Source organism: Brienomyrus brachyistius, unplaced genomic scaffold (assembly GCF_023856365.1).
Source record: "Brienomyrus brachyistius isolate T26 unplaced genomic scaffold, BBRACH_0.4 scaffold48, whole genome shotgun sequence".
NCBI classification, from domain to species: Eukaryota; Metazoa; Chordata; class Actinopteri; order Osteoglossiformes; family Mormyridae; genus Brienomyrus; species Brienomyrus brachyistius.
The window spans coordinates 375,172-395,080 of NW_026042323.1; the positions used below are offsets into that span (position 1 = coordinate 375,172).

Consider the following 19,909-nt stretch of genomic DNA (forward strand, 5'->3'; position numbering starts at 1 on the left):
CTTCAATCATTTCAACAGGTGAAAATGACCTGAAATCAATGAGTTTGAACACTGGACACTACATTCCGTGTTTGTGTATAAAGTCATGTTTAGCGTACATGCGAGTTCATTCGTATCCTTTTCCCCAGAGACAAAAAGTAGGCTAGGCTAATGAGGAAAAAAACACACAAATATATAGACCTAATGTCAGTGTATTATTCATGAGGTTTTGTAATATCTGAGACCAAATTAAACTTAATCTGTGTATTTAATGGATTTATGTGCTATTGCTACTGGTTTAATTGGTAAATAGGCCTTTTACCAAGCAATTGAATATTTAAATGGGAATGTTTTACGTTATTGATTTAGCTTTAATCATGAAGTACCAAGTTTGATATCAATCCATGTCTAATGTGACATATTCAGGACATGCAAAGTCTATACACATAGGCACAGACTATGGCTAGGATTCGTGTGGTCTACCCTGCAGATGGGAGGCCAACACTGCATGGTATATATTCTTTAAATTTATTTAATATTAGTTACATAATTACTCATATAGACCATGTTAATACTTAATAGTGCATGTAAAGAAAATTATACTCTCATTTGACATTAATGTGTGGAGTGCATGTAAGTATGTGTTGGAGAAAGTGTCAGGCTTTCCACTCCAACCCTGCACACAGGACCAAACTACAGTACAGTATATGTTGGAGAAAGCGACAGGCTTTCCACTCCAACTCTGTACACACCATTAATTACGAGACAACACACTTAGAGTTTTACTTGCACAAGGGTAACCACACTCTCTGCATGCTAGGCTACAAAGGAATGTGTTACAAAGGGTGGTTCCCCTTGGCACCTTTATTTATAGTCAATGGGGGGCAGGGGTCTTGGAGTGAGAACAAAGAAAGGACTGTGAGAGTAAGAAGAAGTTCTGGTTTTACTCAGGTAGACAACTATTTAAACACGTGCTCAGGATACGTGTAAACTAATATAATCTAAAGTATGAAGGTAAAGGAAAACAAAATAATGTATATACATATTTACACTCATTGCTGATTATACAGAAACGATAACAAATGATTACTAACAGTTTCTTCAACCTAACAGTCCCTCCTGTTTATCATGACAGTATGATCAGAAACATCAGTATTGTACAAATTGCAAAAGCACTTTCAGCACAACCGTCATTCAGATCACATCATCATCATTATTAAGAGGGCTAGACAAGGTTAGTAAATCCATTCGTTCTTCTGCAGTGTATAGCAGAAAAACAGAACTAAAAGTGTGTTGTATCATGGAACGGAGGCAGGGTATAATACAAATGAAACAACAACATACAAATAATAATGTAACAAGAATGGGGAGTGAGAACTTTAGCAGTAACTGCCACCAGGACCCAGTAAGAAACCAATTCAACCATGAGGGGCCAGCATGAAGGTCTAAGGTCATGATCTTTTGAAGTTCTCGCAGACGGTCCAAGGCTGTAGTCATGTTGGGTGAGTGCACATTATCGGGAATATATGTACAGCAGGTATTATTTAAAAGCACGCATACACCACCTTGTGCAGCAGTAAGTATGTCTAAAACCATTCTATTCTGAATGACCATCTGTTTAATAGCATCTATCTCTCCATTCTGTTGCTCATTTATTATGATGGAGTTATTTATGAACAGCCCCAAACGATAATCAATAGTTTCTAATCGTAACGTATTCTTTGCTGTTCCTACCCAGGGAAAAAGAGACATTAATACTTTCTGGTCTGTAGACCAATGTTTGAACTCCTGGGGAACATCTGAACCCCAGACACTGTCATGAGGACGGAGAGAAGCTGTAGTTATGATGGACCGGCGCCTGCGGTTCGCTGGTGTAGACGACAGTGACACCAGGAAAGTATGGTCTGACACAAAGATTGGAGCGCACACACCATACCAGTTATAGGGCAAAACGAAATATGCGCGGGGTCCACATAACCAAGCTACTCCTTGCACCCAGTAGGTGCCATTACTAAATCCACTTATGTTTACCGGGGCACCTTCTCCGTGTACTAGTATTTGGGCACAGTTGGTGGTGTTCCCCATATGGTGGGTGCCGTTCATTTGGTCATAACACATTGAGTGATTAAATGTTTTAGGGTCCATGTTCAGGTGGACAGATAAAGGTAAGGATATATTTGACACTTTTATAGCAAAATCGATCCAAAACTGCTGTGCACATACGCCATTATCCAAACCAGCAGTATATGGATCTGTGTCATTTATTTTTATATTATCATGCTGATAGCCTACACCTGCAAAAGAGGCAGCACACTTTGCTTGTGACTTATTCATAGGTTTCCCATATATAGTTAATCCGTCGGCATGAGATGGCATGTGGGTACAGACATAACAATTAGTTAAATTGTCTTTCTTTGCTGAATCATAAACATAACGGTACCAGTAATTTTGTAGGAAAGGATGGGTCTCATTTGTGGAGATAGGTCTCAGGTGGGAGCCGTCATGTGTCCATCTAGGTGGATGAAACACCTGCTCTGGTGAGTGCAAGAGCAGACCAACAATTCCCATAAAGAGAATTACACCGAGAGTTACCTTACCACATCCCCACCCAATCAGAGCCATTCTAAATGGAGTGCAGATCAGCTGTTTTCTTCACCGGGTTGAGACGTCAGTATCCTATTGATTGCTGCGCCTTTGTAGCGGACTTCCACTGCTACTCCGAAGGTACAGAGGTCTCTGACACGGGCTTGATGGGCTTACAGTGACTCTTATGTATCCAGGAAGGTCGCTCTGCTATTTTCACCGCTGTTGGTGTTGTGAGGAGGACTTGATAAGGTCCGTCCCACCGAGGCGTGCTCCAATCCTTTCGCAACAGGACCTTGACCAGGATCCAATCTCCTGGCTGCAGATTATCCTGTTGAACAGAAACAGAATTTACTGGCAGACTACTGGGGTTATGTTTTTGTTGCGATGTTAGTAGTTTACGCATCCAATCGGCTAACGTATTTTCTCTGTCTGCTTTTCCTATATCACTCATTTCGGTTGCTAAGGGAAACGGTCTACCATACACTATTTCAAATGGTGTCAATCCTGCAGGAGTGGGAGTTATTCTCATCCATAATTTTACTAGAGACAAACATTCTGGCCACGGTCTTTTTGTCTCTTCCTGTCTTTCTGAGTCTTGTTTTAATGGTGCCGTTGGTCCTTTCCACTAAGCCTGCGCTCTGGGGGTGATAAGCGCAATGATTTTTAAGCGTAAAACCTAATGCTTGTGAGCAAAGGGACATGGTCTGATTTACAAAATGAGTCCCATTGTCCGATCTTATAATATGAGGTATGCCATAGGTAGGGAAATAATGGCCTACCAAACATTTTGCAACGGTCATTGCATCACAGTGTTTTACAGGGTATATTTCTACCCACTTAGAAAAGGTGTCTATAATGACTAGACAGTACTTCTTCCCTTGTGACCAAGATAATTCAATGAAATCCATATGAAATCCATATGTACAATTTGAAATGGATACTCAGCTGCGGGAAACTGGCCACGTTTTGGCCTTATGTTGCCTTGTGCATTGTGTTTACAGCAAATTAAGCACGCTCGACAAAATTGTTTTGCATAATCAGAAAAATTTATAGTATAAAAGTATTGTTGGATAATATGTACCATCCCTCCTGTTGAGACATGGGTGTTTCCATGGCTCACTAAGGCAGCTGTCTTGTATAAATTTTTTGGTAGGATGGGCTTGTCATTCATATAATAAGTTTTCCCTTGCTGTATTGCTCCTCTCTTCATCCAGCTCTGTATTTCTGTTTTAGGTGCATGAGTCTGTGCATCACATAGTACATCACTATCTATCAACAAGACATCTGTAACATTTAAGGCAGGTTGTTTTTGTGCAGCACCTTTCGCCGTCACGTCCGCAAAACTGTTTCCTTTAGCTATTGCGGAAGCATCAGTTTGGTGTGCCTTACATTTGCATATCGCAAGGCAATATGGTAATTGCACAACATCTAACAACCTGAGTAATAGGTTCGTATGAGTTAAAGATGTTCCTTGCGATGTCTTGAATCCTCTATTTTTCCACACTCTTGCATGGTGATGAACAGCTCCAAACACATATTGACTATCAGTGTATATTGTAAGTGGCTTGTTTTTGAAGAGCTCACATGCCCTAATTACAGCATAGAGTTCAGCCGCTTGTGCTGAACAAGCAGGGGGGAGTGCATTGGCCTCTAACACTTCAGTAGATGTAACTACAGCATATCCGACCTTGTTCTTCCCCATGTCATTTTTTGATGCTGATCCATCTACAAAAACAACTGTTGAATCTGGTATTGGGGTCTGTAAAATATCTGCTCTTGGTTTGGTTTGTTCTTCCACAACTGCTTTGCACGAATGTGGCTCTCCATCTTCCGCTGTCGGAAGAAGGGTGCTAGGGTTGAGAGGACCACATCGCTGTATAGTAATGTTTGACTGTGAAAGCAGGAGTGAGACTAGGGTCAGATGTCTAACATGTGTGAGGAATGGCAGTGGCGTCTGCAGTAAAACTAAAGAAACTGAATGTGGCACCTTCAAAGTGAGTGGGTGACACAACACTAATTCTGCTGATAATTTCACTGCTTCTGCAGCAGCTGCACATGCCTGCAAACACTGCGGAAAGCCAGCTGCCACTGCATCTAATCGTTTAGAATAGAACGCTAATGGCCTCTCTTTTGCGCCGAATGGCTGTTTTAATACTGCCTTCATATACCCTTGATTTGCAGCAACACATAGGGTAAATGGTTGTTGATAATCTGGCAGAGCAAGTGTCACATTAGTTTGTAACATCATTTTTAGATTTGTGAATGCCAATTCTCCTTCTTTTGTCCACTGAATTTTATCTTTCAGTGCCATGTCCTTCCCATAAATCAGGGTTTGTAAAGGTTGAACGAGTGCAGCATAATCAGGTAACCATTCCCTGCAATAATTGCAAAGTCCTAAGAAGGACATCATTTGCTGTTTAGTCTTTGGCTTTGGTGCCTCTTGTATTGCCTGTTTTCTAGTTTCTAATAACGATCGACCTTGTTGGGAGAGTTTATGTCCAAGATATATAACTTCCTCTCTGCAATACTGTAATTTTTGTTTTGATGCTTTATGTCCTGTATCATATAAATAGAATAGAATAGAATAGAATAAACCTTTATTATCCCACGAATGAGAAATTTAGGTGTTACAGAGCTCTTGCACAAAAACGTAATATAGAACAATAGGAGCAGGTAGATACACAAAGATATAAATACAAATGTACAAAAGTTTTGGAAATAAATAAAGATGTACAGAGATATGTACAAAATGTACAGAGATATGTACACAAGTGCGGGGGTGGGGTGGGGTGTGAATGATCCTGGTTACAGCATGTGATATGTCAGTTAAACATATATGAGTAAAAAATACTCACGCTAAACTGTTATAATGTCTGACAGCCGCTGGTAAGAATGACCTGCGGTAGCGCTCCTTCCTACACTGTGGGTGTAGAAGTCTATTGCTGAATGAGCTGCTCAGAGCTCGTACAGTCTCATGCAGGGGGTGGGAGGTGTTGTCCATAATGGATGTTAGCTTAGACCGCATCCTCTCATCCCCAACCTGCTCGATGGATTTCAGTGGGCAGCCCAGGACAGAGCTGGCCCTCTTCACCAGTTTGTCCAATTTCCCCCTGTTCCTCTCTGCAATTCCACCACACCAGCAGACCACAGCATAAAAGATAGCAGATGCTACCACAGTGTCATAGAAGGACCTTAAGAGAGTCCTGTTCACCCCAAAGGATCTTAGCCGCCTAAGCAGGTGAAGACGACTTAGACCCTTTTTGTAAACTGCCTCAGTGTTTGTAGACCAGTCCAGTTTGTTGTTTAGGTGAACACCCAGGAATTTGTACTCCTTCACCGTTTCAATGTCCAGACCCTGGATGTTCACCGGTGTAGTAGGAGAAGACTTCTTGCTGAAGTCAATCACCAGTTCCTTCGTCTTGCTGGCATTAATATGAAGATGGTTCAGTTCACACCAGCTGACAAAGCGATCGATGACCCCCCTGTATTCCAGCTCGTTCCCCTCTGACACCCGACCAACAATGGCAGTGTCGTCTGAAAACTTCTGTAGATGGCAAGTGTCCGTGTTGTAATTGAAGTCCGCAGTGTATAGGGTGAAGAGAAAAGGGGCGAGTACTGTTCCTTGTGGGGCCCCCGTGCTACAGACTACCACCTCAGACACACAGTCCCGGAGTCTCACATACTGGGGTCTCCTGGTGAGGTAGTCCGTGATCCACGCAGACAACTGATGGTCCACTCCCGCTCCCTCTAACTTTCCCCTCAGCACTGAGGGCCGGATTGTATTGAAGGCACTTGAGAAGTCAAAGAACATGACTCTCACAGTGCTCCTAGCCGTCTCTAGGTGAGAGAAGGCCCGATGCAGCAGGTAGATGACAGCGTCATCCACCCCGATGTTCGGCTGGTAGGCAAATTGCAGCGGGTCCAGATCCCTCCTGACTAGCGGGCGAAGGTGGTGAAGTACAATCCTCTCCATGGTCTTCATCAGGTGTGAAGTCAGGGCAACAGGTCTGAAGTGGTTCAGCTCCTTGGGGTGCGTTGTCTTTGGGACCGGCACCACGCAGGACGTCTTCCACAGAACGGGGACCCTCTCCAGACTGAGACTGAGGTTAAAGATGTATGTGATGACCTGGCACAGTTGACCTGCGCAGTCCCTCAACAGTCTGGAGCTGATTCCATCTGGACCTGCGGCCTTCCTGGTTTTCATCTTCATCAGCTGACTCCGCACCTGGTCAGTTGTGATGGAGAGGCCACAGTGTAGGTTGTGGGTGGGTGACTCCTGCTGAACGGCATGGGGGGGAGGGGCAGTAAGGCCGTTGGGGGACAAAGGGGGCAGATGGGGTGCCGCCAATATCCCCGGTGCTGTGACTACTGTGGGGGGTTGCAGGGAGGTGTGAAGGAGGTGTGATGAGCTCTGGTGGATAGGGGGGGGTTGGGCTACTGAGTCAAACCTGTTAAAGAACTGGTTCAATCTATTAGCCCAATCCTGGTCGCCAGACTCCGGATCCCCTCCACTCGCCTTGCTCCGTCCGGTGATGATATTAAGTCCCTTCCACACCCCTCTTGTGTTGCTCTGCTGGAGCTGCTCCTCCAGCTTCCTCTTGTATCTGTTCTTTCCCCGCCTTATCTCTCTCCTTAGCTCCTTCTGGACTCTCCTAATTTCCTCTCGATCTCCGGATCTGAAAGCCCTCCTTTTTTGCTCCAGCAGAGTCCTCAGGTCTGGAGTCAGCCATGGTTTGTTGTTGGAGTAACACCGTACTTTCCTAGTCGGTACAGTGTTATCCATGCAGAAGGTGATATAATCTGTTATGCAGGCCGTCAGACTGTCAATGTCCTCCCCGTGTGGGCTGCATAGCACCTCCCAGTCTGTGGTTTGGATGCTGTAACACTAACAGTGTGGCTTCTTTGCAATGCTGTTTTGTATCTGAAGCAATTAATATATCATCTACATACAGTAGCACTTGACTATGGGATGGTATTTTACAGAAACTCATTGAATACCGTAGTGCCATTGTATATACATGTGGACTTTCTGAAAACCCTTGAGGGAGTCTAGTGTATGTGTATTTATGTCCTTTATAAGTGAAACCAAATAAGTGTTGTGAATCAGGATGTAGTGGTACTGAGAAAAAGGCATTACTCAGATCCACTACTGAAAAATACTTCTTGTCAGGGGACAAGGAATTTAACAAAAGGTGTGGATTAGGCACATCTGGTGCAGCATGTTGTACTATTTCATTTACTGGTCTTAAATCCTGCACCATGCGCCATTTCCCTGTATGTCCCTTCTGGACGGGGAAGATAGGAGTATTGCAAGTGGCCTCAGGAGCCTCTCGCAATATTCCTGATGCCAACATATCCTGCACTACAGGGGCTATACCTTTCTCTGCTTCAGGTTTTAACGGGTATTGTCTAACTACCGGGCGGTGTTCTGATTTCACAATTACTTTGTAAGGTGAAAACCCCTTTACCAGTCCTACATCAGTGGGGGAGGACGACCACAACCCTTCCGGGAGGCGATCTAGATCTGGACATGATCCCCCCTCCAGAACAGAAAAAATTTGTCAGGTTGGGTCCTGCAAGTGTGTGGTGAGAGTGGTTTGAACTCTCCATCCCAAAGGAAACCGCCACACATTGTGTTTTTTGTCATAGCTCCAAAAGGAGCCAGGTACGGGTTGGTAGTCATTGTAACTGTGCATGGAATCTCATAAGAACATCTCTACGTCCCTCCACTGCATCTGAGGTGGTTTTGATAGAGATACGTGTGGTGTTTCCCCTCTGAACACAGCCTGTTGTTTATTAGATAAGATGACTGAAGCAGCAGAAAAGCCAGTAGTGGAGTTAACATATATATGTTGTAAGGTGATACAAGTGTCTTGAAGGGCATGAAACGTTTTGTCATAGGCATAATCTGGTCCTGGGGTGCCTTTGTACCACATAGTGACGTGTAAGGCATCGCCAGGCATGAACTGGGTTTGTTTAGGGGACTGCTTTTCTCTAGTTTTTCTCAATATTTCACGTGTCTGTGCTGTCCCCCCCCAGATCTAGGGACCAACAATACTGTGGAGCTGACATGCCATGTATCACGAAAGTTTGCTTTTCTACTATAGCCTTCATGCCAGTGGGTGTTGCAATCACACTAATACCCATTTGTATCATAAGATCCCTTCCTAACAGATTGACTGGACATGAAGGGCTTATTAGCACTTGGGCGTGACATTCTAACTCTGTTTCCTCATCTTTTATGCTAACTGGATTTGTCAATTGATGACTTTCAGCTTGGCCTCCTGCAGTTCGGATATTTATGGAGGACGAAGAAAAGGTGACCCTTGGAGGGCTAGTGGTTAACACTGTTCTACAGGCTCCGGTATCACATAGGCACTCATATATTTTCCCATTTATAATAAGCCTTCGTTTTGGTAGTTCTTCAAGTTGTTTTAGTGCTAGCAGTTGGCAAACTGCTTGCAAATCTATCTCTTCTGTCTCATCCTGTTTTTGCAGCTTATCTGGCTCTTTTGATAGTTCACAGGCTAATTGTCATTGATTCTCTGTGGAATTTGGGTTGTTTATAAACTTGGTTCTACATTGCCTAGCTAAGTGCCCAAGTTTTCCGCATGTCCAGCAAGTGTTATCTTGCTGTAATAAATTTCGCTGATTGCTCCTAAAAGCACCTCTCCCCCTTCCTCGGCCTCGTGACCTTCCTCTGAACCCTCCCCTCCCCGGAGGATTCATATGTATTATTGCAACAGTATCATTAGCAGCAAACACTGCGTCTGATTTCTGTTTTTGTGCTGTATGGGCGTGTTGGGCATATTCTAGGGCTTGCTGTACTGAACCAGTATTCTGATGTACCCAATGTTTATCTATGTATCTCTTCAGTTCAGGTTTTAGCCCTGTGATGAACGCACGTTTTAACTGTTGCTGATAAACTCCTCCATTTTCCTCATTATAAGGAATTCCTGAATTCCCTCTAAACACCACTCTCATCCTATCCATAAAATCCTCTGGCTCTTCTCCATCTTTTTGCTTGCATTGTGCAATTCTGCCATAATCTGCTCGTCTCATAAACACTGTCTCTATCCTTCCATGTAATTGCTGCATACTCTGTTGCAGAGCTTGTGAATTATGTGCAAGTGGTTGATTGTCTGGTCCATGACCAGTAAAGTCTCCTGCTACTCTTCCCCATTTATGATTGAACAGCTGTCTTAAACATTGGAACATTTCTCTACCATTCAGGTGGAAACTGCTCTGTAGTTCCAATATTGCTGTCCAAAATTCTGGTACCCCTTCATCAACAGGAGGTATTCCCTTTAATGCTGCCATTCTATCTTCAGCTGTCCATGGTCTATAGACTAACATTGTTTCAGGTCCTCCATCTGGCTCTCTATTAGGGTTTGCCACCTCCACTAGGGGGCATTGTAATTCTATTTCTTCCTCTTCACTATCAATATCAATGCCTTCATTTCGCGGATGCCATCGAACCTTAGCAGTAGCTAGATCGCGCACAGGGTATAACGTAGGATCTCTACTCCTAGTTATAATGGGGGAAGAAGGAAGAGCTGATGGCTTCTTTGGTATTGTGCCCGTAGCTGATGGTTGTTTTATTTCCCTTCTATCTACGGGTTGCATGGGGGCAGGCAATAGTGGTGGTGTTGGTGGTCTATTTTCTCTATGTTTTATTTTGGCCACCGTCTCATCATCTAAAGTGACTAGAGCGGCTGCAGTTAATTTATCCTTTCTATCATCCTTTTTCTGCTTTCTACGTACATCTCTTAACTTACTTTGTTCCAACCAATTATCTGAATACTTATATTCTTTTTTCCTTTTCTCCAATTTTCCTTTCTTCAAGGTTTGTAACATTTCTAGTCTTAAATTTCCTTGTAATTTTAAGATATCTGGAGTGTGGAGTTTCCCTTCAAACCCATGTTTTTTTCTCCACCTCTGATTACTTATTTGTCCTGAACCTGGTTTATATCCTTCCATAAACTTCTCATCTCCCTCTAGTTCAATCCTCTTACTCTGATTCTTTCCCATTTTTTTTCTTTCCCGTCTCCGCACTACACAGGTCCTAGGTGGAATTTCACTGGTACGAGATATATGGGAGGACACCAATACGGCCTTCTACTGCACGCTGTTCGTGCAGCGGTATCGGTTTTCAGGGATGAAACCCGTCCTTGATCCTTCAATCACCAGTACTTCTTTCCCACCAGGCAAAATAACAAATGGACTGACCAAAGCAACTCTAAGCCTCTATAATAGTCTTAGTCCAGTCATTCACACAATACATGCATGTTCATATTTCGCTTAATTACGGCTAAGCCTAACCCCTTTTCTGCTTAATTACGGCTAAGCCTAACCCTTTTTCTGCTTAATTACGGCTAAGCCTAACCCACGTCAATTGACCCGGTTATTTCGCTGAATAACCTTTGTTGTCTCACCTGTCCTGTGTGCCTGTGTTCCGCCACCGAGGTCCGTCAGACATCACCAGACGTCGAGCGCAGTTCTAACCACCGGCCTGATGACGAATTCACGTTACAGGTCTTTCTTGCACCCGTCTCCGAGTGGCTGTCGACAGACTTCGGTGTCGCTCCTCTCGGTGCGCTGGCGATGTCGTCAGGTGTCCTCGGATCCGGCTCGAAGGACCAAATTATATGTTGGAGAAAGCGTCAGGCTTTCCACTCCAACCCTGCACACAGGACCAAACTACAGTACAGTATATGTTGGAGAAAGCGACAGGCTTTCCACTCCAACTCTGTACACACCATTAATTACGAGACAACACACTTAGAGTTTTACTTGCACAAGGGTAACCACACTCTCTGCATGCTAGGCTACAAAGGAATGTGTTACAAAGGGTGGTTCCCCTTGGCACCTTTATTTATAGTCAATGGGGGGCAGGGGTCTTGGAGTGAGAACAAAGAAAAGACTGTGAGAGTAAGAAGAAGTTCTGGTTTTACTCAGGTAGACAACTATTTAAACACGTGCTCAGGATACGTGTAAACTAATATAATCTAAAGTATGAAGGTAAAGGAAAACAAAATAATGTATATACATATTTACACTCATTGCTGATTATACAGAAATGATAACAAATGATTACTAACAGTTTCTTCAACCTAACAGTATGGAATATCCATCCATTGGCTGTAGCACTTATCCTATTCAAGGTCAAAGCCAGAAGCTATGGATGCAAGACTGGGACAACAGGAGCTGACCCTGACAGGAAGCTCATCTCATAATGATATTCCCCACACCGTGCTACTTCTTGCAGAGCTTTGCTGGGGTAGGTGGTGTGGCTATCATACCAGCCGGCGACGCATCCAGTTAGGATGCTCTTGATGACACAGTTATAAAGTGTCCTGAGGATAAGGGGACTTGTGCCACACCTTTTAGCTCGTCGGAGGTAGAAGGGCCGCTGTTATGCATTTAAATTTTTCCCAATATGATAAATGTAGCGTGGAAAAAGTAACCATATCAGTTTACATGGGCTTCTACAGGGGGTTAAGTATCCATCCATCCATTTTCTGAAGCCACTTAATTCGAACTGGGGTTGCCTGGGGACTGGAACCTATCCCAAGAACACTGGGCACAAGTGGGAACCAACCCTGGGGAATCACCAACACACCACAGGGTGCACACACAACTACAGGACCAATTTAGACTCACCATTCAACCCCTCTTGAATGCTTTTGGACCGTGGGAGGAAACTACAGCGCCTGGTGAAAACTCAGACAAACAGAGGGAGAGCGTGCAAACTCCACGCAGAAAGGACTTGGGATTGAACACAGGACCTTCTTGCTGTAAGGCAGCAGGGCAAACCACTGCGCCACCATGCTGCCCCCGTGTTAAGTATGATAAGTAATATGACAAATGTCATAGCTCAGCTATAGATATGCATAAAATGTACGGACAGACGATATAAACATCTAGTTACTGGTTCATAATCATAGTGAGAATATCTTATTGTTATGCAAACGTTAGTGCTTCCTTTGTTTCTGATTTGTGTCTTCAGGATCTCCAGGGCAGCTTGTGGACAAACAGGAGGTGACGCCTATGAAAGGAGACACTGTCAGTATTCAGTGTCACTATACTGACATTTACATTGACATGATGTGGTATAGGATGGGCAGGGGCTCCTGTGTAGAGAATTCTGGGAGTTTGGATGGGAGGCCTGTGGAGCTCAGTGATGAAAGAGTTAATAAAGTGCTCAGCGTCACAATGAGGCGACTGGAGAGGAAGGACACGGGCTGGTACCTGTGTGTGGCAGAAAACCTGCAGACACTCCTTCCTATTAAAGTCACTGCACAACCACACACAGCACTGAATGTAAGTAATTAATTAAAATATGTGGGTCGTTTATACTCTATTACAAATAAATAAAGGCTAAATGGATCCCAAATCTTTCCCTCGTGAAGGAAGTTGGCACATTTATGTGGGAAGAATCCGTTTGGGGGAGGGGGCGTGCACTGTACTCACTGGGGTATTACCAACAAGCACCAGGGTGAACAAAATACTCAGCTAAAGTCAGAGCAAAGCTAAAAAGAATGAAATTAAGCAGTTTTAGCTGACTTTAGCGGACATTCTTATAATAAACTCATTTCTTACGGGTATTATACTTGATATATGAAGTATGTTAACACCCCTTGGCCTAGATTTGTGATCTTTCATTCCTCTGAATCCTTTGGTCATCCCCATTCAAATTCATCCATTGCCGTTAATTTCCTTATTGGATTTTCTGTCATTCTGAATTTTTCAAAAAACCTACTTATTTTGCACAGGCCAAAAATTTTGTACAATCTTCTACTTTGTAGTTTGGCACCTTGACAGAGGCCCATCCAAAATACTGGCTCACCAAATTTGGGTTTAATCCATTCATTCCTGTAGCAACAGCATCAGGCCAAATTTCAAGATATGTTTCTGCATGTAAATTCTTAAGCCTGGGATTATGATCTTTGGTGTGTTTAAAGCCATGGCTTGTCTAACTTCGATCGCACTCATTAATTAAGTCTGTCATATTGTCATTTAGAATTTTTCTGAAAAAAAAGTTTTTTGGAAACCTAGGCTGTTGATCAAATCATCATCAAATTTGGGGTGCATCATCTAGAAGGGATTGTGACCAAAAGTTACTAAAAGTCAGATGCTATGGCCACTATCCTCCAATGAATTTGATGACAAAGCTACAGAACAGGATGTGTGGCCATATCTCAACAAAACTTTGATTGGAAAAAATTGATTTGGTGACTGGACTTGGGGCCCAATTCTGAGGAATAAGAACAAAAATAGTGTCATTCCACCACTAGGTGGTGTTGCAATAAGTAAACATGCCTTGTGGCTAATAACTGTTGAATGGATTGACCTAGGGGGGCGGCATGGTGGTGCAGTGGTCGGCACTGTTGCCTCACACCTCTGGGACCCGGGTTCGAGTCTCCGCCTGGGTTACATGTGTGTGGAGTTTGCATGTTCTCCCCATGTCGTCGTGGGGTTTCCTCCAGGTACTCTGGTTTCCCCCTACAGTCCAAAAACATGCTGAGGCTAATTGGAGTTGCTAAATTGCCCATAGGTGTGCGTGTGAGCGTGAATGGTGTGTGAGTGTGCCCTGCTATGGGCTGGCCCCCCATCCTGTTCCCTGCCTCGTGCCCATTGCTTCCAGGATAGGCCCCGGACCCCCCGCAACCCAGTGGGATAAGCGGTTAAGAAAATGAATGGATGGATAGTCTTAGTACCCAGCCTCATAAGTGACACCTGAGGAACTTTTGACTTGCAAAGCGATTTGTCCATCACATTCAAATGATTTTGATGGTGATGCCGCCAATCACTGTGTGTTAACATATCTCAGCAATTCTTTGGTCCTTTGTGGCCAAACTTTTTACTTGGGGCTACACCTTTGGGGAGTGCATCAAATTCTGTGTCATTTAACCACTGGGGTGGGACACGTTTCACTGACCTACAATATTTTTTCTATTACATTTTGATGTATTGGCCTTTCAAAAGTGGTTGTTATGACTGGGGATTGTCAGGATTTGTCAGTGTTTTTTGTAGCCTTTTGATCACCTTCATATCTATTCATAGACATCGTTTTTAAATGTGCAACAACATGGATTATTTGTGACTGTGAAAGTCATGACAGCCAGCTGATCGGCAGATTTATTTGCGAAACCTTCACTACATAATGTTCATACCTCAATTCTTTTCATCTTTCCCAGCTAATGGCCTCCAGATTCTACCAGTAGTACAGAAGTACAGAGCAGCACTTTGTCACACTTTAAAGTGCAGTTCAGTCTTTAAAAAATCAACTAGCTAAAGTGTGATTTTGATGATGTTACCACATGTTATATAGTAGTTATGAAATTGAAGTCATTTTGGATAAAAGCGTCTGTTAAATGCTGCACATGTAAACCGAATGAATGTAAACCTAAATTAAATAATAAGACAGTGCCCTAAATTAAAAACTAACAGATGGAGGAGTGTAACTGCTGTTAGGATCAGTTATGCTGCTTTACATTTATTTAATTAATTTAAATATAAGAATGATTTAAACATAACTGAATCCGCAGCATTATTTGATTTAAATGAAGAATTTAGTAATTAACATAATTATAATTAAAGGCATACGTTTCTAAGGAGCTTTCTAGTATTTCTATAGAGGAACTAATCTGGCGTTTGAGTTGCGGTCTGGTCAGTTTTGCTGGTGACATTTTCGTTCCGATCAGGTAAGCGCGGGACTTGTTATGAGGCTGAGAAAGTGTTTTAATTTATAAGTGTCAATATTCATGGGGATTGGAGTTATTGTATAAGCTGCAGTCATAAATTTTATTTCTTTAACTCCTCTTGAATTATCACGGCCAATGAGGTATGAGATTTTATGTCCAATTTGCAAGTTAATGGCGTGAGCGAGCTGTATTCTTGTTTGTCTTTGGTTATTTTTAGGAGGATGCCTGTGTTTTTGCTGATTAATTTTATGATTTATGTATATTTTTTTATCTAGTTCTCACGGCATGCTAGACCAGATAGATATGTGAATAAATGCCCGTGATCAGAGATCAACTTGTGTTCGTTATTGAGGGGAGTTACAAGTGGAGGGGGCGCCGCGGTGGCCTCATAGGAAAGTTACGTATCATCATCGTCATCATCATCGTCATCATCATCATCCATCCATCCATCCATTTTCCAAACCGCTTATCCTATTGGGTCGCGGGGGGTCCAGAGCCTATCCCAGAAGCAATGGGCACGAGGCAGGGAACAACCCAGGATGGGGGGCCAGCCCATCGCAGGGCACACTCACACACCATTCACACACACATGCATTCCTCCGGGCAATTTAGCAAGTCCAATTAGCCTCAGCATGTTTTTGGACTGTGGGGGGAAACCGGAGTACCTGGAGGACACCCCACGACGACATGGGGAGAACATGCAAACTCCACACACATGTGACCCAGGCGGAGACTCGAACCCGGGTCCCAGAGGTGTGAGGCAACAGTGCTAACCACTGCACCACCATGCCGCCCCATTATCATCATCATCATCATCATCATCATCATCATCATTATTATTATTATTATTATTATTATTATTATTATTATTATTATTATTATTATTATTATTATTATTACTACTACTATGTAATAGGCTTTGCTAAGCAGGTAAATTCATGTGGACTTGTTCTTTTCATATTAAGACATTAATACCAACTAGCTTTAAGAATAGTGGAATGTTACACTTTTTTTCTTCCGTTTGTGGCGCCCCCTGGATGGATGTCGCCCTTAGCATTTGTCTATATTGCCTATGCCACGGGCCGCCCTGACTTTAGCCAGAGTGTCTCTTCTCATTTTGAGTCTATTTTAAAAAAAAAAATTGCTTTTTCAAGACACTTGATGTTCTTTGTTTGATCCCTGTCTTTTTTTTGCTGGTTCTTTGCAGCAGAAAACTTAAGGTAATTTCTAGAGTGTAATATGGACAATTTCATTCCTTTTGCTTGTTGTTTGTTTTCAGCAAAACATTAATGTAATTTCTACCCTCCAATAAAGAAAAAAAATCTTTGTGAAAGTTTTTATTGCCGTGTAAAATGTACGATGTACAGTGGTAAGGGAATGTGATCTCTACATATTGGTTAATGACATGCATATATGTTTGCGTCATTTCATTTTTTGGTAAGACACTTTATTATGAATTTATCCTTGAGTGAACTAAGTATGCTTAATAAAAGTTTGCCTATTTCCAGTTACTTAATGACCCGTACCAATAATAATTGATAGTTTGTTAATTAATGATAATTTCATGACTTTACTTGATGGGGCACATCATTATTAACTAATTGATGAAGTAAGTATGTAATTAAAAGTAAAATATGTGTAACAGAGAATGTAGCAATCCAGATCATGGGTATGTGAATGAGAAGCCAAAATTGCCTGTTTTTTGTGTTGGTGGCAGTTGACTATAGTTTTGACTTAAAGCAGACGTTTCTGTACAGAACTGCTCCAAGACCTTTGTTTTTGTGCCTTTCCATGTAGCTGATGTGGAACCGTTAAGGGCTGAGTACCAAGTATCTTCCTGTACTAACACATCAAAGCTGCCCTGCACCCTCACAAAGGCTTAAAGTATGATATCTGCAGAAAATCCATCCATTTTCCAAACTGCTTATCCTTCTGGGTCACGGGGTCTGGAGCCTATCCCGGAAGCAATGGGCATGAGGCAGGGAACAACCCAGGATAGGGGGCCAGCCCATCGCAGGGCACACTCACACACCATTCACTCACACTTGCACTCCTCCGGGCAATTTAGCAAGTCCAATTAGCCTCAGCATGTTTTTGGACTGTGGGGGGAAACTGGAGTACCCGGAGGACACCCCACGATGACATGGGGAGGACATGTCTGCAGAAAATCTCCCTGGAAATCACCAACTTAGGGCACCGTCTTTAGGTTTACATTCATTCGGTTACATATGCAGCATTTAACAGATGCTTTTATCCCAAATGATTCCTATTTCCTAACTACAGGGGACAGTCTCGCTGGAGCCACTTGGGGTTAAGGGTCTTGCTCAGGGACCCAATGGTGGTAGTGCTGGACATAGGTTTCAAACCCACCATCACCTGTTAGCCCAGCGGCGAGTATCCTACCACTAGGCCACCACCACCATCTTTAGGTAAAACAACAGAGCAATAGACAATATTGTATTAATTACTAATTAATTAAGTAATTTTTTTTTTGTCAGAAATGTGTTAGTAGGTAAGAAAGACATGAATTGTATGACTTCATTGGGTGTTAAGGGGCATGCTTCAGGATTTACTGATGTGTACATTGTTAATAAATGCATTAACTCATGGTTACTTTGGCATTCATTTCTAAATATATGCTTATTTGTTGACCAGTATTGTAAAGTGTTATGGACAAACCTGTCTCTGCCTGGCCTCACTGAGGTCCATTTTGAAGTGAAGCTCCTCACCAGAATTTTTCACAACCCTTCTCTAAAGAGCTTTACAACCTCTAGTAGATCACTTACCTTATTCCATCCAACTATCCATTTTCCAAACCGCTTATCCTACTGGGTCGCAGGGGGTCCGGAGCCTATCCCGGAAGCAATGGGCACGAAGCATGGAACAACCCAGGATGGGGGGCCAGCCCATAGCAGGGCACACTCACACACCATTCACTCACACATGCACATTTAGCAAGTCCAATTAGCCTCAGCATGTTTTTGGACTGTGGGGGAAACCGGAGTACCCGGAGGAAACCCCACGACGACATAGGGAGAACATGCAAACTCCACACACATGTAATCCAGGCGGAGACTCGAACCCGCATCCCAGAGGTGTGAGGCAACAATGCTAACCACTGCACCACCATGCCGCCCCTACCTTCTCCCAATTTGAAACAAATGAAGCCTTTTCTGGTTACTGTAATCAGTTTTACACCACACATTTACAAATGAATGAAACCATGAAAACCGTTGTCTGACTGAATCAGCCACATCTATACAGTCAGTCAAAGGCCATTTGGGCTGCTGCCCCTGTCTGCACTTCGGCTGCTACAGCTGCTGCTTGTTTCATGGTGTGTAGAACAAATTTAGGTATATAGACATATTCATTCAAAGCAAAGCGTTATACATCACAGCTCACCTGAAGCCTTTAAATAAGTGATTCTAAAGGCTGAACTCTGCTTTAAACCCTGGGGTGTCTAATGAAACTGCACTTAAGAAAACAAGTCCATATTTATAAAACTGCGTGTGCACATGGCTCCACATAACTTGTTTATACTTCACCAAAAACTTGAAAATATACTCTTTAAAAAAAGCTCAGTCCCACCTAATACACTCCCGCACAATTCAGTACAAATAGTTATAATCAATATTAAGGCATTTGTGCTTTTCTAAATGTTGATATACATATAAACAAGTTTGCACATTATTGCACTCCAATGACATTAAATGGAAGATCAAAAATGTGATCTTAAAAACGTATTTATGCAATAGTATAAATTTTATTCCCCCTTGACTTTTGTTGGGACAAAGTACAGCAGGTGTCTGTGTGTAGGAGATATAAAAACAACTGAAGATTAATTCATAAATAAAAACATCTTAAAAACATTACATTTACAGTTACTGTAAAATGGGTCTTTTTTGCAGTGTAATAGTTGCCGATCCTTATCACGACCACCACAATTTTTGCAAAACCTTTAACTATGTATCAGCTTGGTACAATTTTTATTTAAACGCTTCTTAAAACACTACTTACCTGCAGAATGTGTCACTGTGTGATTATCTCGGCAAACTGAAACTCACCCCCCAAGGCAGACGTGTAATAAGAGGTCCAGCTGTGTCTGAGGAATGGTTATCCTGTTGGGGTTAAATATATATATTCAAAGAATACTACAAACGTGTCTGTCTATAGCAGTTTTCATAAAGTCTGATGAATTGAACAGTTTTATGAAATAAAAGGAATGTTACAGGAACCATTCCAAAGATCTGAATGCTAGTATTTCTGCACTCTGACTCCCCAGTTAATATGAGGGAATAAAAAAGAAAAAAGTTTCAGATGAAATTTTTTGCAGTGTCTTCTAGCAACACACTACGAACTACATCAGAGAAATTCTATTACTATTATATGGAGGTGGGTAACAAAATATTTCTATTAAGGGAGTCAAATCATTAAAAACCTTGACACATTTTAAGTATCAGAACTGGCAGTGGATTGTTTTTAACAATAATAAGAATGGATGATTTATTTATGTAGCTGCTCTGCAGCCCCCCAGCACTGCATGCTGAGGCATTATGCTTCCTCCCCTGATCACCTGTCAGCGGTGCGACCTCATGTGTATGACTGCTGGTAGAGAGTCTGTTTAAACATTTCCTGAA

The 19,909-nt window shown here is 42.6% G+C and overlaps 2 protein-coding genes across 4 annotated transcripts in view; one reads left to right on the forward strand and one right to left on the reverse strand.

Moving 5' to 3' along the window:
• LOC125723388 (NACHT, LRR and PYD domains-containing protein 12-like) overlaps window positions 1-19,909 on the forward strand; it is a 216,133-nt gene that overhangs the window by 72,375 nt on the left and 123,849 nt on the right. The gene's annotated exons all lie outside the window — the stretch shown is intronic.
• LOC125723392 (uncharacterized) lies at window positions 697-19,366 on the reverse strand. 3 transcript variants are annotated; one of them, XM_048999982.1, is made up of 3 exons: window positions 19,337-19,366; window positions 11,001-11,248; window positions 697-2,893 (listed from the first exon to the last, which is right to left on the reverse strand). In XM_048999982.1, the coding sequence occupies exon 3, from the start codon at window positions 2,599-2,601 to the stop codon at window positions 1,174-1,176; it is 1,428 nt and encodes a 475-aa protein (XP_048855939.1). In that variant the 5' UTR covers window positions 2,602-2,893; window positions 11,001-11,248; window positions 19,337-19,366; the 3' UTR covers window positions 697-1,173. The 3 variants fall into 3 exon arrangements, with proteins under 3 accessions (XP_048855939.1, XP_048855938.1, XP_048855937.1); XM_048999981.1 differs by lacking the exon at window positions 19,337-19,366 and adding an exon at window positions 12,229-12,270; XM_048999980.1 differs by lacking the exon at window positions 19,337-19,366 and having other exon boundaries at window positions 11,001-11,681.